The 22,560-nt window shown below is 33.0% G+C and overlaps 1 protein-coding gene across 8 annotated transcripts in view; it reads left to right on the top strand.

Annotated features, from left to right (window-relative positions):
- LOC136028152 (uncharacterized) overlaps window positions 1-22,560 on the top strand; it is a 202,470-nt gene that overhangs the window by 130,400 nt on the left and 49,510 nt on the right. For 7 of the 8 annotated variants that reach the window (XM_065705822.1, XM_065705821.1, XM_065705820.1 and 4 more), the window contains exons 11-16: window positions 4,217-4,423; window positions 9,417-9,597; window positions 12,583-12,723; window positions 14,345-14,502; window positions 18,379-18,447; window positions 21,083-21,190. In XM_065705822.1, coding sequence (XP_065561894.1) covers window positions 4,217-4,423; window positions 9,417-9,597; window positions 12,583-12,723; window positions 14,345-14,502; window positions 18,379-18,447; window positions 21,083-21,190 — 864 coding nt within the window. The remainder of the gene's footprint in view (window positions 1-4,216; window positions 4,424-9,416; window positions 9,598-12,582; window positions 12,724-14,344; window positions 14,503-18,378; window positions 18,448-21,082; window positions 21,191-22,560) is intronic. The other variant, XM_065705825.1, reaches the window with a different exon arrangement.

Below are 22,560 nucleotides of genomic sequence, written 5' to 3'. Positions count from 1 at the left end.
AACATTTTAAACGTTTAAATTACTAGCCTACCACAAAAACATAGGAAAAATAACAAAATAATGCAAAAAATATTCTTATTGAAATAATGGCATGTAGAATATCATCATAAAAAAAATTAATGCTTTGGATCCATTCCATAAAATACTTCATTATGTTCTCTTTTGACACGGCACTTATTCTATTTTGATGTCGTGCATGAGTTTTAAGTTTTGTCTCTGGTATTATTGGATTTATTGACTGTATCTATTGATAGACTGTCGATGATGGTAGTTACGTTTATACATGCTTTTGTTTTTCATCAATACATGTAAATATTCCTTTGCTATATTGTCTGAAAATGTCCTTTCTATTTTACTTGTTATTTCACTGTCTATTGCCACATTATTTTTACATAATGCCTATACCAGAAAGATGGCTATAGGATCTATGAATGGATAAGGTTTTACCACCAGCAGTAGCAAGAAGCTGGACTTCGTCATCAACTAATCGTTTTATTTTTGTATTCTCTTTGAACACTATCATCTCTAGAAATGTTACTCTCGCATATCCAATTCATAAATCTAAACATTCCTGTGCTATATTGTCTGAAAATTTCCTTTTTATTTTACTTGTGATTTCATTGTCTGTTGCCGCATTATTTTTACATAAATCGCTGTTTCGGTACATAGAGAAGATATGGACTATGATATTGGTGCAGCAGTATGCCTTTCTTTTTCCCTTTGCTTTCATTTTAGTGCCTATACCAGAAAGATGGCTCTATGATCTATCAATGGATAAGGTTTTACCACCAGCAGTAGCAAGAAGCTGGACTTTGTCATCAACTAATAGTTTCACGTTTGCATTCTCTTGGAACACTATCATCTCTAGAAATGTTTCTCTCGCATATCCATATGATAAGAGTAATACATCATAAGATAAGACATCATAAGAGTTGAATCTTTTCATTGCTCCAAAGGATTCTAATTTCTCACTGTCATGATAACCCACGCATACATTTCAAATAGTTTTAACACGAGTAGTTGTTTCATAATTCAGATATTTGTCTTTGTCAGCATTGAACACACCGATGTGTGCAAAATTTCTCGGAAGATTTCACCTTCACTTTTTTTAAATATGATGTTTTTATCTTTCAAGTGCACAAGTAATATTGGTCGAAACATACAATAAACCATCTACTATCAATGATCAACTGTATAGTACCATGGGTTCAACCGCATAAAATATTGGAAACACAACAATGAAATGAAAATTGAAAATTGGAAACATTCAATGAAAGTGTTATTATTGAAATAATGGCACATATAATACTTCATATTTTCATGAAAAATTCATATGGTACAATGTAGTACTCCAAAAGCTTTATCATATTCAAACATATTATAATTCATTTTATAGTGATAACAGTCAATTTCTACATGTTCCACTGTCAACAACAAAAGTACGCATTCAAATATAATACCACAAGATGAATTTTTCAAGCCAATAGCAACCGAAGCTCACTTGTGATATTTTTGAAATACGAAATGAAGATGATATAAATACGTTAATCATGATTTTTCCCATTAGAAAAGTATTGTTTGTAGTGACACTTTTTTTATTTTGGTGTTGACCGCATAAAATATTGACAGCGTAAAAATTTTATTCGATGTAGTGTTCTTAATGAAATATTGGCACATACAATACTTCATATTTACATAAAAAAATTCATATGACATAATGTAGTACTCCACAATTTTTATCATACTCTAACATATTATAATTCACTTTCCAGTGATAACAGTCAATTTCTAAATGTTCTACTGTCAGCAACAAAAGTGTGCATTCAAATATAATACCAGAAGATGATGATTTTCAATCCAAAAGCCAAAGAAGCTCACTTTTGATATTTTTGAAATACGAAGTGAAGACGATAGAAATATGTTAGTCGTGATTTTTCGTATTACAAAAATAATGTTTGTATTGACATTTTTTTTTTACTTTTTTCATCCTTTTTTATGGCGCTTGGTATCTACCAAGTGACATATAGCGATCGCAAATTCTGTCGGTCTGTCTGTCTGTCCAGGCTTAGGACGATGAAATTTGGCAGGCTTATTAGGAACCAGACCAGATTAAATTAGAAATTGTCATTTCCCCGATTCGACCATCTGGGAGGAATGGGGAGACGGTGAAATCGGAAAAATTAGAAAAATGAGGTATTTTTAACTTACGAACGGTTGATTGGATCTTAATGAAATTTGATATTTGAAAGGAAATCGTGTCTCAGAGCTCTTATTTTAAATTCTCACTGGATCCGGTAATATTGGAGGGAGAACCTAAAATCTTGGAAAACGCTTAGAGTGGAGGGATCGGATGATACTTAATAATCACAAGTCCTAGATTTGTGATTGACAAAACCAGAACAGATTCACTCTCTTTGGGGGAGTTGGGGGAAGGGTTAATTCTGAAAAATTAGAAAAAATGAGATATTTTTAACTTACGAAGGAGTGATTGGATCTTAATGAAATTTCATACTGAGAAGTACCTCGTAACTCAGATTTTTTTTAATCCCGGCTGGATCCAATGTTATTGGGGGAGGGGGAACCAGAAATCTTGGAAAACGCTTAAAATGGAGGGATCAGGATTAAACTTGGTGGGAATGATAAGCCCAAGTCCGAGATACGTTACTGACATAACCGGACCGGATCCGCTCTCTTTGGTAGAGTTGGGGGAGGGGAAGTATCTCGGAAAATTAGAAAAAATGAGGTATTTGTAACTTACGAACGGGTGATCAAATCTTAATGAAATTTGATATTTAGAAGGATCTTGTGCTTTAAAGTTCTTATTTTCAATCCTGGCCAGATCCGGTGACATGGGGGGGACTGGAGGGGGAAACCTTAAAAATGTTAAAATTGAGGTATCTTTATCGTACGAGTAGTTGATAGGATCTAAATGAATTTTGATATTTAGAAGGACCTCGTGACTCAGATCTGTATTTTAAATCCCGACCAGCATTAAGCCTCTGATTTTTTTTTAAATCAATCTATTGATTCTTAGAATTTTGTTAGAGCTCATGCCATATGAGCTCTTGGCTCTTCCGACCTCGTCACAAGCGCTAAATGAGCTCTTAGCTCTCGTTCATTTTTTATTTATATGTTTTTTTTAAATTTACTTAAACGATATTAAATTTAATTTTTGGCGTCTTTTAAATAATATATTTAAATTGCCGTCATGCGTTCATTCAATAAGGAAACTCGTGATACTGTAAACGGTTTTATTCAACCGGTTTCATTCAACCCGAATCAAAATTTGTTCATAGAATTGTTATGGGTTTAAAGATTATTAAGTACTCGTGTAATAATGCAAACGAGGTTTTCAGGAGATAGAATTAAAAAATATTAAATACATACCGTCTGTAATATGCTAATGAGGTTCTCATGTAAGTATGCAAATTTTTTAGCTATTGGAATAAAGGCAATCGAGTTGCGTCTACCGTCTATAATTTGCAAATGATGTGTATCATCTGTAATATGCTAATGAGCTGTGCCGTCTGTAATATTCTAATGAGCACTTTTATTCAAAGAAGATTTTTTGAGCCTCAAGCCTAAAGTCCAGACCTGTTACAGGGATACTACTAGTATCTTGTTATTTGGTACAACTGACAGTTGCTGGTTTGTTGCGAAATCACTTGTCTCACTTGGAGCATATACATTGTTTTTACAGTATTAATCATTGAGAATAGATTTCAGAGCTAGCGGCTATTTCAGTCCAAAGGAGAAAATTAGAGTAACAAAATCAGCAAAAAATACCGTAAAGATATTATTTTTGCATTAAAAAATTAAAGCTAAATTGAAATTAAGTGCACGTCATCTCACATATTCTTCTAGTTATATTTGGATAATCTCCACTTCCAGTTTTTTGTTTCCTCTATGTCATTGTTAGACGCCCATCAAGTGGGAGTCCGAGCATCCACATAAAAAACTTGGAGGTGTTCCATAATGTTTCTAAATGCTTGCTTTTATATTCTAGTATTAGGTTGAATTTAATATAATGAGTCCAAAAAAGTGAAAACGTCGGGGCCATAGTCCTAGATAGGAGAGAGGGCTAGAATTAACTTGGTCTATTGACTGTCATTGTTTTTCGTTTTGTAACCGTTAAGTCCAAGCCTCTTGAGTGTTCAGATGTTACTCAGATTAAAGACTGTAGTGCCCAAATATTAAAAAATTGATTGTCTTCTAGCGCTTGGTCAAGTGATGCTTTACGTAGATGGCATGCATGGCGTAATGGAAAATAACGAAACCATAATGTGGTTGTATGAGCTCTTTGGCTCAAGATACCGCCTTGTTGTGAAAACCGCATTGAAGCTACTTCTTGTTTTTGTTGAATACGCCGAGAGCAACTGTCATTTACTCATAAATGCAATTCACACCGTAGATAATCGTAAAGGTAAGTTATAATTATATATTCAAGGATATAAAAAAAGTTTATTTATCTTTAACTTTAAAAAAATCAGAGGAAAATCATTCTTGATATTCAAATACATGTCTGTTTATTTTCAGAAAAAATTATAATTTATTTCTAGAGTGAGACTTGGCCCCCCCTCCCTGCTGCTCAAGACACTGCTCAAATGACATGTGTATTCTCCTTTCCGTAGAAGGAAAAGGATAACAATACAGCCCTATAAACTTGTACAAAAACAGGAAATCGTTAATATTCACGTCAGATACATGATCTTCCCTGATAATAGTTTTTTAATTGTCCGTCTTCCTTTCATCTCCATTCACAAGTAGGGACTAATTGCGCTTTAAGGGCCATAACAAAAAGTAGCATATTTTTGTCCATTTTAGCTTGAATAATTATTCAACCAATCTCTGATTTATGAACCATAGACTGAGAATATCGAGCCTAAAGTTCTATGAACATACATACACCCGCATATACATATCTATATCTATAAAAATAAGTTGTTTGTGTACTGACGTCACGTTTGTCCACTGTCGACTGACGTCATGTTTGTCGAGTCGAATGACGTCATGTTTGTCGACTGACGTCATTATAAGGATTGAGCATTATGCCGTCATGAAGTTGTTTGTCGACTGACATCATGTTTGTCGACTGACGAAATTACAGACCGGGACACCGAGACAAAGGGAATATAAACGACGACCGGGACACTCAAAGAGAAATTGCAGACTGGAACACCGGGACACAAATAACGACCGGGACACAGGGAATATAAATGACGACCGGGACACAGGGACACAACTACAACGGGGACGCCGGGGGGGCACAGGGGGATATATAAATGATGACCGGGACACAGGGAATGTTCGATTAGCAATCACCATCAACAAAGCTCAAGGGCAATCATTAGAATAATGAGGTATAGATCTGAATACGGATTGTTTTTCCCATGGACAATTACATGTTGCATGTTCAAGAGTCGGTAAACCTGACAATCTATTTATATGCACACACAATGGGACAGCGAAGAATGTTGTATATTTGCAAGTTTTACGTAGTTAAAAACATATATCTATCTATATATATAAAAATAAGTTGTCTGTCTGTGGATGGATCAGGTGACGTCACCTGAAAAAACTGGATCAGGTGACGTCAAAACTGAAAAAACTAAAAAAAGGCAAAAACTACAAAAAAAACTAAAAACTAATAAAAAAAATAAAAAAGCTAAAAAACTAAAAAAACTAAAAAAAGGCAAAAACTACAAAAAAAACTAAAAACTAATAAAAAAGCTAAAAAACTAAAAAACTAAAAAAAGGCAAAAACTACAAAAAAAACTAAAAACTAATAAAAAAATAAAAAAGCTAAAAAACTAAAAAAACTAAAAAAACTAAAAAAAGGTAAAAAACTAAAAAAACTAAAAACTAAAAAAAACTAAAAAAAAAGGAAAAAACTGAAAAATAAGCTAAAATAAAGGTAAAAACCAATAAAAAACTAAAAAAAAAACTGAAAAAACTAAAAAAAGGCAAAAACTACAAAAAAAAACTAAAAACTAATAAAAAAAGTAAAAAAGCTAAAAAACTAAAAAAACTAAAAAAACTAAAAAAAGGTAAAAAACTAAAAAAAATAAAAAATTAAAAAAAACTAAAAAAAGGAAAAAACTGAAAAATAAGCTAAAATAAAGGTAAAAACCAATAAAAAACTAAAAAGAAAAAAAAAGGAAAAAACTAAAAAAAAATTTCATCTAAAAAACTAAAAAAAACTAAAAAAGGTAAAAACTAAAAGAACTAAAAAAGAAAAAAATAAATGACGAAACTCAAAGAGAAAGCGACCAGGACAAAAGGAATGTTCGATTAGCAATCAACAAAGCACCGGGACACAGGGAGTATAAATGACGACCAGGACATAAGTAAAAAAAAAAAAACTATCTATATATATAAAAATAAGTTGTCTGTGGATCTGTGGATCGTGGATCAGGTGACGTCACCTGAAAAAACTGGATCAGGTGACGTCAAAACTGAAAAAACTAAAAAAAGGCAAAAACTACAAAAAAAACTAAAAACTAATAAAAAAAATAAAAAAAACTAAAAAGAAAAAAAGGAAAAAACTAAAAAAAATTTTCATCTAAAAAACTAAAAAAAACTAAAAAAGGTAAAAACTAAAAGAACTAAAAAAGAAAAAAATAAATGACGAAACTCAAAGAGAAAGCGACCAGGACAAAAGGAATGTTTGATTAGCAATCAACAAAGCACCGGGACACAGGGAGTATAAATGACGACCAGGACATAAGTAAAAAAAAAAAACTATCTATATATATAAAAATAAGTTGTCTGTGGATCTGTGGATCGTGGATCAGGTGACGTCACTTGAAAAAACTGGATCAGGTGACGTCAAAACTGAAAAAACTAAAAAAAGGCAAAAACTACAAAAAAAACTAAAAACTAATAAAAAAAATAAAAAACTAAAAAAACTAAAAAAAGGCAAAAACTACAAAAAAAACTAAAAACTAATAAAAAAGCTAAAAAACTAAAAAAACTAAAAAAAAGGCAAAAACTACAAAAAAAACTAAAAACTAATAAAAAAAATAAAAAAGCTAAAAAACTAAAAAAACTAAAAAAAGGTAAAAAACTAAAAAAACTAAAAACTAAAAAAAACTAAAAAAAAAGGAAAAAACTGAAAAATAAGCTAAAATAAAGGTAAAAACCAATAAAAAACTAAAAAAAAACTGAAAAAACTAAAAAAAGGCAAAAACTACAAAAAAACTAAAAACTAATAAAAAAAGTAAAAAAGCTAAAAAACTAAAAAAAACTAAAAAAACTAAGAAAACTAAAAAAAGGTAAAAAACTAAAAAAAATAAAAAATAAAAAAAAACTAAAAAAAAAGGAAAAAACTGAAAAATAAGCTAACATAAAGGTAAAAACCAATAAAAAACTAAAAAGAAAAAAAGGAAAAAACTAAAAAAAATTTTCATCTAAAAAACTAAAAAAAACTAAAAAAGGTAAAAACTAAAAGAACTAAAAAAGAAAAAAATAAATGACGACACTCAAAGAGAAAGCGACCAGGACAAAAGGAATGTTCGATTAGCAATCAACAAAGCACCGGGACACAGGGAGTATAAATGACGACCAGGACATAAGTAAAAAAAAAATTAACAAAACTAAAAAGAAGGTAAAAACTACAAAAAAACTAAAAAGAAAAAAAAAACTAAAAACTAATAAAAAAACTAAAAAATCTAAAAATCTAAATAAACTAAAAAAGAAAAAAAAAGGAAAAAAATAAAGGAGAAAAACAAAACTAAAAAACGAATGTATATACAGACCGGTACACCGGGATACAAATGACGACCGGGACACAGGGAATATAAATGACGACCGGGACACAGGGACACAACTACAACGGGGACACCGGGGGAAACAGGGGGATATAAATGACGACCGGGACAAAAAAACTAAAAAGAAAAAAAAACTAAAAACTAATAAAAAAACTAAAACATCTAAAAATCTAAATAAGCTAAAAAAGAAAAAAAAAGGAAAAAAATAAAGGAGAAAAACAAAACTAAAAAACGAATGTATATACAGACCGGGACACCGGGATACAAATGACGACCGGGACACAGGGAATATAAATGACGACCGGGACACAGGGACACAACTACAACGGGGACACCGGGGGAAACAGGGGGATGTAAATGACGACCGGGACACCGGGACAGGGAATGGTCGATTAGCAATCACCATCAACAAAGCTCAAGGGCAATCATTAGAATCATGAGGTATAGATCTGAATACAGATTGTTTTCCCATGGACCATTATATGTTGCATGTTCAAGAGTCGGTAAACCTGACAATCTATTTATATGCAAAGACAATGGGACAGCAAAGAATGTTGTATATTCGCAAGTTTTACGTAGTCAAAACCATATATATATATATATATATATATATATATATATATATATATATATATAAATATATATATATATATATATATATATATATATATATATCTATATTCACAGGTGGGACATAGGGACACAACTACAATGGCGCGTAACTATTATGGCGCGTAACGACTTACGCGCGCGGGGGGGCTTGGGGGGGGCGCGAAGCGCCCCCACCAACTAGGTGTTAGGGGTGGCAGGAAGCGCCACCCAGCAGCTAGTATATATATATATAAAAAATATATATATATATATATATATATATATATATATATATATATATATATATATATATATATATATATATATATATATATATATATTTATATAAATGTACGTATATATCTTCAAGATCATGAAAGTTTTGTTGATTTTATATTTATCTGTATTTTAAGGTGTTATCTAGCCTCTCCCTTCAAAGGCCAAAATTCATTTCAACTTGTGTATGTATTTTTATACGTCACCGAGAATACTGCGAGTAAGAAAAAGAAGAAATGCCTAATTTTGGGGTGATGCTGGTAGCTGGTAAAGCCTGGGTTAAACTAATGTTGGAATGTTTGGATTATTTAAACTTGAATAAAAATTTTTGAATGCAGATCAACGGTCAACGTCGCAGAGATACTGTCTCTAGATTTGTAACTATACGAATACCGATGCATTCAGTCGGGAGTGCTATGCGTGGCTGGGTACAAATCATTCGATCATTCAAATAAACCTCAATAAATTAGAATTAAATTACATTTGTAAAATGGAATGTAGAAGATAAAACCAGAACGACCACAGATAGAGAAATTTTATGCTAGCCAATGTTGACACGGTGTGAAAATCATAAATTGGTCAAAAATGATTGTTTGTTTGTGCTCAGGAGGTTGTGGGTTCAAATCTTACTTATGGTAGTTCTTAATACCCAGTGTACATTGTTGCTATTCTAGATGCAAAGATTCGGTGTTGAAAGAAGATTATCTGTTTGAAGCTAGTTTTAAGTTACTTGTTTAAATTAAGATTGCTATGAAAATTGAACGCTGGGTCTCTTTTAAGGTCAAACCCCATGGTCAGAACTTTTGAAGCTGTTAGGTGATTCTGATGCCACTGATACTGAATTAGTTATCTATGCTGTTACATTGATAAATAAGACATTGCAGGGTTTACCAGATCAAGATTCATTTTATGATGAAACTGACTGTTTGGAAGGGCTTGGCATGCAGAAGGTCATTAAAAAGTGAGTAATAACATTTCATTCCGGTCTTAAAGATTAGATTGAAAATGCTTTTGCTAATGTCTCTTTATCTGTTTACAAAATAAAACTGTTTAAGCAAAATAATATTGTAAACCCGTTTTGTCAGGAATAATGTTGCTCGTGTTCCTCAGATCATAGAAAAGTCAACGATTGTACTTAGAAAATCTATTTTCTAAAATAGAGGCTGGAAATTTGTCATTTGTGCATGACAAAAAATGGACTTTGCTGAAAAAATGGTCTTCTTAGGGATTTTTTGAATACGATGAAAAATCTTCCTTTTTCTCTTTTAAATAAGAAATTACTTGAAAAATCGAGCAGTCAAAAAAAATCTGCATTGAAATCCCTACCAAAGCAATGAGGGTTCAGACCTGAATCTCCCTCCCTTCAAAAAGGTAAACAAGAATGAAACTACTCACTCCCTGGTTAAAAAAAGGGTTTAACAGCCTTGCAATCACTCTTAATTATAATGATACTCCTCTGCCCTCCCCCTCTTGTATCCCTCTTTCATATGTATATCCTCTGTTTTAATTTATAATAGAGCCTCCATTACATTGTTTTTTTTTTCAGATTAATCGATTGGATAGGTCTTTATCGTTCCCATACTTCGGAATAATATCCTTCCATCTTGAAAAATTTTTAAGGCTTCTTTCCTAAATTGTTTCGTAATAGTTCCATATTCGTAAGGCTACCGACATAGGAATCTGGACTTTTCCATAGATGCTGACGAGACAAGGGTAATCAATAAGGTCTCGGGAACCAAAGTTGTAATTGTTTGCTTGGTGGCCTATTCTTTCACAAACTCTTGATCAATGTACGAAACCCATCACTTTTATTCTGTTTTACTTTTGTTTTCTCAAATTACTTATATCAAAGGAAATCCATTAGCACATTTATATCACCGTTATTCAAATCGATATTGTAAGTGGAGAAATTTTTAGCGTAATATTTTTTTTTGCCTAATATCACGAGAAGTTAATCTATTCTTAAAATAGGGGACGTAACATGCTGGATTTTCTTTTGGAGAAGGGGATTTTCATGGATCGGTATAACCATGTAGAGGGCATTTTTAGAAATTAAATAACTCAAATTTGGTATTTTTAATACTTTTCACATTTCAATGGGAGGGAGAATTGAAACTAGTAAATCTCCTTGAGTACGTGATTCCTCATACAGTGTTGAGAGCTTAATTATCACTATTTAATTCTAACTTCCATGTAAATGACCCTATTACAAACACTAGGTCGTGCAAGAAAATATGGCTCTATCTCGCTTTCTAGGGCTATGATGAAAGAAAGGTTGAGACATCTAGGACACGTTCTGCGGATGAAAGATGACGGATTGCCACGAAGTCGCCTTGTCAGTCATCTATCTGATATATATCTATCTGATATAGTGACATATCAGACTATATGTACCTGACATATCATCTATATATATGTCATATCAGACATATCAGATATTGTGATATATTTGTCTGATATAGTGACAAAAAAAGCAGTTTGTCCATAAGGGAGGAGGTATTAAGGAATGATCTAACCTAAATCGGAACTTCTCTAGAGTGTGTAAAGAGGGAGGATTAATTTAGATTGGGATGGAAGAGGAGTGTGTATAGCTGTGTTGGCCTAAGTTGGCTTGGTGCTGCATATGGTTCTTAGTAGTAGCAGTTGTAGTTGATTTTCACTACACTCAGCCTGTGATTTACTTTGTCTCAAGTAAAATGGATGAACTATATATTCGGCCACGAAAAGCTTAGCCTCAGAACACTGACCTTAATCCTCGTATTTTCCAGGATTAAAACTATAGATATTCGTTTCTTAAAATCTACTTGTGCATGATATAAAGTGTACGCTATCGAATTCTGTGTATTTTGATATATATTTAAAGAAAAATTTATAGCAGACAAGTCTTTAAGTTGTGGAATATGCTTAATCTTGGTTCAATCGGCCGTGGAAAATGCAGGAATTTATATTAAATTTTCAAATGTTTTTAAATTTCTGAAATTTTTCTGAATGTTTTGCTATGGCCTGGTATTCCTAAAAGTCATATTAAGATCTAGTGTCGTTGGTTTAAAAGTACACTACATTCACATTAGAGGCTTATTTGAATGCCATAAAATGAATACCTGCAAAAAAAGTTAAGAGATAGTGAGATATTATTTGCTTAAACTTTGGACTCAATGGTTGTTTTAAACTAGATTTAATATTTGTAGTTTTCTTTTCTCAGTTTGGATTTTTCCTTGTCAATCATCAAATTGTTCACCACAAATGGCCAGAATACATAACATGTAGAACACCAACGCAACTTTAATTCAAGCGTGTCCTTCACTTTTATAACTAAAAATTTTATCTTTTGCGCTGCTAAAAGGATTTTTCATTGTGATTACGAGTTAATATTCCAGAATTTGTATCCTTGGCCTTTTTCGAAAGTCTCATGTTAAAATCATAGAAAATAAACGTTTAATCGGCAGAACATTTGACTGTGATTTCATGTGCCATCGAACGTCTTTGAACTAACGTCAATGGCCTTGTACTGTTTTGCATTGTGTGTTTCACTTTCCGCGCGTTTAGTTGATTTATTTTCACGTTTGTAATAATTGCAAACATTTAAGTCTAAGCCAATATTTCACATAAAAGTCTGGACAAGGTTCATTATAAATCTAAGTGAAAAATAACAAATTTTGCTCTTCATAAATTTATTAGACTGTTCACAAAGTAATCAATGGCAGCTCTGATTTTACAATGAGAAATATTTCCTCGTTGGGTTCATGTATTTGGATGTCTGCGTGTGCTAATTTATTACACTTGTATGAGCATTATAGGGCCGTACCCAGGATTCTAAGTAAGACGGAGAGAATGTTTTTTATTTCACACAGCTTAAAACAACTTTATTCTACGCTTAGGGGGCTGGTTACGATCTTCGAGGTCTCATGTATAATATTTCTTCGTTTAAACTAGGCATCTGCTTTAGGTATTTAACTGGACCGGGTGCAGATCTGGACTTGTTGCAACAGTTTCAACTCTACGAGGCTGAACTCAGACGAGAAGATGGTAATGATGTTCCAATTGGTATATTGCCACCAATCCAGCCAATTTCCAGATCAAAGCCAAGGTAATGGAGACTTCAAATGAGCTTAACGTTTTATTAATGCTCTTGTTTTACGTACCAAAAATAAAGAAAATGATCATAAACATTGTTTTATTAGGATAGGTAAGATGAGGTAGACATATTTTAAACGAAAATCGTTCAATGAATAAAATTATGGCTCTTATAATGTGAATCCCCACAAAGCCTGTAAAGGAGGAGATAATGAAACAAAGATTTAAACATTAAACTATTTCAACATGAAACTATTAAACTTTTAAACTTCTACTATTTAAAACATTTACTCATAAACAGTAAATAGGAGGTAAAAAGACAGAGAGGGACAGAGGAAATTCTATAAAATATAGTAAACCTACAGCAAAAATCAGACAATATATAGCACCACCCATTTATAACCTGTTCAAAATGAAGCAAATCAAAATAATAAATATACCTATAAGAAGAGAGAGCAATAATTAAATTATAAGAGAGATAAATACAAATAGATAAAATTATTTGTATTAATGTATGGATCAAAATTAACCTTTTAAAATCAACTACAAACGTTTAAGGGAACTGGAGACCCGTGCCACCGCTGGAAGTGTATTCTTTACTCTTGAAGATGCTGCCAGAGGGCTAACATCAAACTGAATTCAAGGCGTGGCAGGGACTCTTTTGTTGACAGGAACACGCAGGTAACATGACAAGCTGTCGGATGCAAAATAAGAGTGCTTGAAGACATAGGAGGTGTCCAATGTATTCTCGCAAAATTAAAAACAAGAACATGCCACACGACACGAATTAAACAGAGATTTGAAGGGAGTTTAACTGCATATGAATATGTAATTTTTACATCTAGTCTGGTGTTATTATGAACACACGCTATACTCGGTAGATTCGGTTAAAAAGTAGACATCCATATTGCAGGAAAATAAGAAATATATGAATGAATCGAGGTAAAGAATAGAAGACGTAGGATGGATCCGGATTGTATGCTACAGCTTATGTAAGATGCCAAGATTATTGTAAATCTTAACTTTTAATGTATTAAGACAAATTCTCGTCAAGAACAATTCTAACATAACCACTTTAAGATTGAAGGAGATTACCAAGTGACGTATACATCACACGAAAATCCGGGAAAGAAAATAATAAAAACCTCAGACGTGGAAACATTAAGAGCTAAATAGTTCGCATTAAACCATGAGAGATCTTTCTTAAATAAAGCACGGAGGTTTTTTCAGCAAAGCTTAATCAAACGCTGCCATATATAACGCACTTACATCAGCGACTGCAATGAGACTGTCATCAGAATCTGATTCAAACCTAGGCTCACCAGCACAAGTGATGGGACACAAGCGGCATGTATAATTCCGGCAATATAAAATAAGTATTTAGTGTCTTCCTTTCCTTGTTTGCACCTATTCTTCATTTCGAATTTTCTACCTACCAATCATTCTCCATTTGATTATTTCTCTCTCTCTCTCTCTCTCTCTCTCTCTCTCTCTCTCTCTTTCTCTCTCTCTTTCTCTCTCTCTCTCTCTCTCTCTCTCTCCCTCTCTCTCCCTCTCTGTCTCTATTTTTCGATTTGCTCTGTATAGCCCTTGCCAAATTACCAACTTTTAAAAGCACATTACTTTTCTTCCAGGATTAAAAAGACATTGAATGGCGACGGAGAAAGAAGAAAATCTCTCCGGCATCTGCTGACTCAAGAAGATCATGATGGAAGATCCTCAACTTTGGAGCAACCGAGAATTGTAGAGGGAGCAGTTAAACAACCCGAGAAAGTAGAAGAACATGATGAAGGTAAAATACGACAATAATGATGAAACAAACTAATACTCCTCGGAAACCAATTTTTACGTAAGCAATGCCAGCAAGCTGTAATAAAGTTCCCTACTTATTAGTATTGATTAGTGTAATATGTTCTACCTTCAGACTGTTTCTAAGTCAGGTATGGTTTTTGTATTCAAGAATAAGAGCAATTGACTCTTACACTTCCATCCCAAGCGTAAAAGGCGTACTTTAGATAATTTCTGCCTTTAACATCTATCGTGATCCGACATACGAAGCTATCTACCACAGCTGGTGATGAGTTTTTTTGTTTTGTTTTTACTCTTGCAATAGTGTGATGGAACAGTAGAAGTACTTTTTCCTGTAAAAACGGCGTAAAGTGAAAACAACATTTCTTATTTCTATCTAAACATGCACAAAAATATTAGAAAACACGTAAGATAAATTATCATACGCTGGACAAATAAAGTCCTAAAAAGTTTTTATGTGTATTTTTTATCTATTTTAAACCGTAAACTAGAAGACCTCATGGTATTATCAGCGAATTCGCTTAAATATAATAATGAGCTACTCAATGTGATTATGTGACTTATTTTGTGTTTAAACAAATATTTTAGACCACCTGTAAAACAGTTAATTCAATTTTAGTTCTAATGAACAAAATGTTTCTTAAGTTTTACCTTTGTTAATTTCTGGATTTAGTTCTGATAAGCAACCTAATGCGTAGCAATTTTGTAGATCTATCAATAGCGGTAGCAGGAAAATCGTGTTGGAGCATCTTGGGCTGTATTCTAATGGAAATTAAATACAGAAAAATTATATGTACATTAGAAAAAATCAAACAAAAGCTGTTTTAAGAGCTTATCTGTTGTGACCTCTGCTCCTGATTGGTCATTATACGGGACAAATCGGTCAAGTCTGGAACAAATTGCAATACAAATGATTTTCACACTAAAATTTCCAAAAAAAAAAGTAAAATAATATACAGCAATCCTGAAAAGATCTCGGATCGCGAAATGTCCCAAAATCGTAATTGAAGGCCTGAATTTTAGCCCACGAATAGAAATAAATGCTTTGGCTTTGAATGACCTTTAAGGATCTTTTACCACTATTTAAGACCTGCAGAGAACGATTAATAGCTTTAAAATTAAGCTTCACCCAAAAACACATTTAACACATCCAAAACCAAATTTCACTCAAAGCGGCCAAAAATTTGTGAATTCGAATGTCATGGAGTTTAAGTTGCTATTATCCAGATTTTTCTTAAAAAAAAAAATAAAAAAAAAAAAAAAAAAAAAAAAAAATCGTTCAAGAGACACCTACGTTAGAACTTGTTCCACCTCAAGAACAGAGAACGAGAAGCCATGGACCTTTTGATACCCCAAGATTTTTTTTTTTTTTTTTTTTTTTGTAAATGTCATCTTTGATGCACTCATTTAAAAAGTGGTTCCCTTTTGGGGAAACGACTGAGCTGGACCAAGCACTAACAACTGATGTAAAACATAGAATATAAGTAACAACAAATAACTACTTTTGGCTCAACAATTTACTCTTTTTATGGCACTTGGTATTAACTAAAAATTCTGAAAAATTAAAAAAATGAGGTATTTTTAACTTACGAACGGGTGATCGGATCTCAATGAAATTTGATATTTAGAAGGATAAGGTGTCTTAGAGCTCTTATTTTAAACCCGACCAGATCTGGTGACATTGGGGGGGGGGAGTTGTTAGAGGGAAACCTAAAACTTTGAAAACACTTAGAGTGGAGGGGTCGGGATGAAACTTGGTGGGAAAAATAAGCATAAGTCCTAGATACATGATTGACATAACCGGAACGGATCTGCTCTCTTTGGGGTAGTTGGGGGAGGGGTTAATTCTGAAAAATTAGAAAAAAGAGGTATTTTTAACTTACGAACTGGGGATCGGATCTCAATGAAATTTGATATTTAGAAGGATATCGTGTCTCAAAGCTTGTATTTTAAATCCTGACCGGATCTGGTGACATAGGGGGAAGTTTGGGGTGGGGAACCTAAAATCATGGAAAACGCTTAGATTGGAGGGATCGGGATGAAACTTGGTGGGAAAAATAAGAGCAGAAGTCTTACATACGTGATTTACATAATTGGAACGGATCCGCTCTATTGGGGGGAGGGGGGTTAATTCTGAAAAATTAGAAAAAATGACGTGTTTTTAACTTACGAAGGAGTGATCGGATCTTCATTAAACTTCATATTTAGAAGGACCTCGTAACTCAGATCTCTTATTTTAAATCTCAACCGGATCAAGCGTAATTGGGTGGGGGCAGTTGGGGGGACCGGAAATCTTAGAAAATACTTAAAGCGATGAGATCAGGATAAAACTGGATGGGAAGAATAGAAACCTGTCTAAGATACGTGACTGACATAACCGGACCGGATCTGCTCTCTTTGGTGGAATTGGGGGGGGGGGGGGTAATTTTGAAAATTGAGGTATTTGTAACTTACGAAAGGGTGACCAGATCTTAATGAAATTTGATATTTAGAAGGATCTTGTGCTTTAAAGTTCTAATTTGAAATTCCTACCAGATCCTGTGACATTGGGGGGAGTTGGAGGGGGAAACCGGAATTCTTGGAAAACGTGAAAATTGGGGTATTTTTATCTTACGAATAGATGATCGGATCTTAATGAAATTTGATTTTTAGAAGGAATTCATGTCTCAGAGCTCTTATTTCAAATCCCAACCAGATCTTTTGACACTGGGGGGAGTTGGAGTGGGAAATCTTGGAAAAACACTTGGAGTGGAGGAATCGGGATGAAGCTTGGTGGATAGAATAAACAAATGTCCTTGATACGTGATTGACAGAATCGTACTGGATTCGCTCTCTTTGGGGGAGTTGGGGGGAGGGGTTCAGTGATTTGGCGAGTTTGGTGCTTCTGGACGTGCTAGGACGATTAAAATTGGTAGGCGTGTCAAGGAGCTGAACAATTTGACTTGATAAAGTCGTTTTCCCAGATTCGACCATCTGGGGCTAAAGGGAGAGGAAAAATTAGAAAAAATTAGGTATTTATAACTTACGAGTGGGTGATCGGATCTTAATTAATTTTGATATTTAGAAGGACATCGTGACTCAGAGCTCTTATTTTAAATCCTGACCGGCATTAAGCCTCTTATTTTTCTTTTTAAATCAATCTATTGATTCATAGACTTTTGTTAGAGCTCATACCATATGATCTCTTGGCTCTTAGCTCTTCTCGCCTCGTCACAAGTGCCATATGAGCTCTTAGCTCTTGTTTTCTTGAAGATCCAGTGTATTTCAATTTCTTTTTTATCTTTTTTTTTTGCATAAATTTGAGTAATAAAATTGATTGTTCGTCAATACAATTCTTTACAAGACTAGGATGGAGCTCAATGACAATTTGGTATTGCAATACATCAAAAATTGTTAGCTTGTGGTTGGGATTTGTTTGAACTAATATGTTAGCTTACTTCGTACAGAATATAGGTTGGGTAAAAATGTGTTGAAAGTGAACAAATTTGCTTAGAAGCTATTTTTAGTCTTAGACATTATTCTTTTGCTTGCTTGGAAGGTTATATGGTAGAAGGCTGGGATCTCACCTATTTTTTCCCCTCCAATGGGCATCCCCACAGGACTACTAAAATGATACATACTGCTATGTTACTTTTATATTATTTTGATGTAAATTTTCTTTATTTATTTGTTTAGTTAATAGTTTAATTTCTTAGGCTGTCCATATTTTCAGAAAATTACATTAGATAATCTTCAGTTATTTGAAAATAGCTGTTATTTAAAATTATATCAGGTTTCCGAAATAAATGTGGTAATATTCAAATTATCTGTAAAGAAATGATAAGCCTAACTCAGCTAAATTTAAATTTTTACTTTTCAGATTCAGTGGCTTCAAGCTCTCGTTCAAATTCGCCTTCTTGTTCTGAGTCGCCAAAAATGCAAATTGATGGTAAGTTTTACAGCATTTGCCTCCTATATGTTTCGATTACAGGGTTAACTATTGTAAAAGTACCTCTTTTAATTATCGCATAGTTCTTCGAATTCTGGTCATTTCCAATTTACAGTTTTTCTTTGCCCGCTCATACAAACCTATTAACAAAAAAACAATTTAAATATACAAAATTAAGTTTTAAATAATCGGTAGAATCCTGGTTTCTTTTTAATTTCTTCTTTATGTATTATTGTTTCATTATTTTTTTTAACCGTCCTCTACTTACATCAAGTAATGTTTGTGGATACACTCATTCTTCCCTCTTTTTTCTTGAGTGTCGATACTGTACGAACTGCAACATGTAGTTTTAGCTCTTGGTCTCGAGGCCAATTTGATATTTTGAATCCCATTTGCATGGTCTTACTAACATTTTTGTGACGGCTGCTTTTTTTTTCGTACTAAGAATATTTCTAAGAATAATCTAAATAATATTTCGAATTCATATTATGTAACCTAATAATATATTGTCTTCTTATTTATTCTCAAACTCTATATATTAATTGGTCATGATATAGTAGTATTCTACTACTCTGGGCTATTGCATGCATGGGAGGATTTAGAGAACGTTTTCGAAATCACTGTTGTAACAGAAACTACCTTATTATGAGTTATCAAAAAAAAAAAATTGCCTACTTTTGAGTTGTCATACTTTCCAGTCTGTCACATTCGTCAGGGTTATTTTGACGACTCTCTCAACTAATGCCTTTGCTATGAAGTGGCTCTGACCTTTCGAATTGGGTCATCGTGAAATCAAGTCAAATAAGCTTTTAAGCTAAAAAAAACTCGTTTTTTTTTATTGCATTTTATAGCTAAAAAATTTAGAATTTACACCGTCGATATCTTCAGGAAACTTTTGCACTTTCAAAAATGAGCAGTGTTACATTTTTATTGCGTCAATGTTTTAGTGTTTTAACTTTGGTGTTTTTCCAGTTTTTGATTGTATTTATTTTTTTTTTAACGCATAGCAACACTTTAGTGCTGGCTTTTTTTTGTATTGTTAATTCTATATCGCTATGCTCAGACAAATCGTTTCAAGATATCTGACGAAACTTACGTTAAAAAAGAAAAAATATTGAATAATACTAATAATATTTTTGCTGTGTCTTGCTTTAGATTTTAAAAAAGGAATACAACATGAAAATCTCAAACATTTCTGCTTCAGATTTCACCGTCCTCATTGTTCTTTTTGTAACTTTTTCTTTTTTTATAACTTTGAAAACGAAGGTTTTCTTCTTCTTTACATCGACAAAAATTCAAGGTTTTCGATCTAGCGTTTCTGCATTATGTATTTATACAGCGAAGCCTTTTTAAAAATATAGATGGTGCCTTGCGACTATTTGTCTGAATAGTAAAAGCCCAGTCTCAATAAAAAAAACAAAAAAAAACTATAAGGATCAATATACCAGCTCTAAGCTATGATTAGATAATATTCAGTTTATGTTGCTGAATAGAATTACAATCACTTTGTTGTTATATCAAAGAATGTTTTAATAAAAGAGTTGACAGTGGTATTAAACAGTGCATGGTAATGAACTGCATGTAAAGTGTGACTTATGCCAAAAGTAACCTAAATTTAAAAAAGAATTTCATAAAGAATTATTCCTGTAATAGTATTTACCTAATAGAGACTGGGTTTCCCACATCTGTGTTCTGTCTTCTCATTCACAGATTGTTTAGACTACTAAATTTGCTGTCTCCAATTTTTATTTTGGAATTTACGAAAGGGCTTAAGATCATGCGCTGAATTACGTTCTCATCGTTTAAAGTTTCTTTTGCGAATGTGTTACACAATTCAGCCGAAAAGAAAAGGGTGTGACTTTCATGTCGTTTGATTTTAAAGGACAGCAATCATAAGTTTAGTTAGGTTCTCTACTGGAATTTGTGTTAACAAGAAGATTTAATTTTAAACATATGCAGTTATGCTTGTTACACTTTAAAAAATAAAGAGCATAATAGAAAGCCTAGCACAACATTATAGAAAGACTTAATAGAGAAGTTATCCACCCTGGGAGCATCTTCTGTGGCACCCGAATAATAAGAATATCGGCTTTATCTAGTAGTCGACTCATCTTGAAGTGGAACCACGTTCCATATCTGGATAGTGGTTAAACCTCCAGGAAGGGGGAGTGGCTGAAGCTCTCTTCTGAGTAAGGCTGAGTAAAGCTCAAGCTAAAAATATTCCAACGTGTATATTCTCCGTCCGATTTACCAGTTCTCCTATTCCTCAGGAAATAAATTTGCCTCTGCAAGTGCAACGAATGTTTAACCATGAAATAGGGGAGTTTTCTACCCTTTCAGTCTTGTTTTCAACAGGAAATGTGAGATGCACCCTTCTGTTGTGGACACGACGGTATCAGACGCATAATAGGCTAATGCACATTTGATGGCTTGCAAGGTCTCCTTAACATATAATTAATATATTTTAACCGATATTAATGGTCTTTAAAACTAACAATTATGCCCACGAACAGTGAATTTCAAGGCAAAATTGTCAGGAAAGAAAATAGCAAATTGCAAATCTTCCTAGTCTAAATAATCTGTATCCTGATCTATTGTCTTTGATTTTGTGCATGACAGCATGTATTCTTCCCAGAACCACCTCTTTTAAGACGCCGACGCCAGAGAGCAGACAGACAACGTACTTTTCTCCTCGAACAGAGCTTACGGCTCGGGTCAGATGGCGAATCAAGTCTAACAGATGGTAAATTTTGTTTTCTCTTCTCTATTTAAAAAAAAAAGAAAAAAAAGAAATAAGTGTTTTCGCAAATGGAAAAGATGCGTCTTTCAAAATCTTTGCAAAAAATAAAGAGAAAAGAAAGTCTTTTTCATTTTTCTCCTTTTTTGATTTTTTTTTTGTTTCAGCAAATATTTACCGACCTACAGGCTGCATATTTACAATGTCTCTTACCCATTTTACTATTCTCAGATGAAAACCTGTAATTTATATTACGAGCGAGGCCGCGTTCAATTTTTTTTATTTTGGTCTATTGTACCTTAGTATGCTTCAAATGAAGATTCTTAAATAATCAATTCATAATTGATAATAACAAAATAGAATTATGGAAGAGAATGAATCTGTGATCGCATCGAAGTAGCTTTTACAATAAATGTAAAACTTATGATGGAGAACCAAACCCTCGTATTTGCTTTGTAATGGTGCAACAGAAACTAAAAATAAGGATTTGCTAATTTATCCAGGGTGAAATAAATTATGTGATATAATTAGCTATTACAGCATTTTGAAAGCATATAAATACCTTTGTAATGATCTAAATACCTAAAATCTTTCAAGAAGAAGGTGAATACTCTTTTCGGTGGTATGTTTCTGCGATACTATTGAAGGAGTTTTGCTTTTTGTTTCATTTAGTTCCTAATAAAGATATTGGAAATAGTCATGGTTTATAAAACTTCATTTATTTTTACGAGCTATTTTAGCGATAATTTAAGTCTTATAAATCCAGATATATATTTCCGAGTAAATTTTTTTTTTAACTGTAGCACAACCTCCTCCTTTTCACTGCCATTCTAGATCATAATGCATCTCTTATGCTTAACATCTTCGAGCAATTGTGGTTTGGTGCTACGGGTTTCTGTCAAAAGTCATTTGTATATCCTGTGTCTTGAATAGGACTAAAAAAAAAAGGGTTTCCTTTCATTCATCAATCCATGCAGCGGGACGGATAACCATCGATGCTGTAAACAATTCGTAACGGCTTTTCAGAGGTTATGCATATGGTATGGATCGTCTCGTCTGATGAAAGGTATCTTCCAGTTAATATGGATATTTTCACTACTGAAAGGCAATACAAATTTTGAACAGAACCCTTGATATTGTTGATAGTGTTCAGGTGCTGAAATTCATAAATAAAGAAAATATTTAACTGATTCCTGTGCTATTATTTATAGTAAACAAAATTTCAGTTTAATTTGAATGTTTTAGAGGGCATTATATCCAGTTTTTTCGAGTTTGAAAAAGGAACTCCAGGTTAGCCCCGTTTCATATCGTAATTGTATCATTAACTTTTTGTCATGACTAAGAAAAAGAACAAGAGTAAATACAGCTTTTTCGTC

Source organism: Artemia franciscana, chromosome 6 (genome assembly GCF_032884065.1).
Source record: "Artemia franciscana chromosome 6, ASM3288406v1, whole genome shotgun sequence".
NCBI lineage: Eukaryota > Metazoa > Arthropoda > Branchiopoda > Anostraca > Artemiidae > Artemia > Artemia franciscana.
The sequence above is the reverse complement of the archived record's forward strand: the minus strand, read 5'-3'. Positions and strand labels throughout refer to the sequence as shown.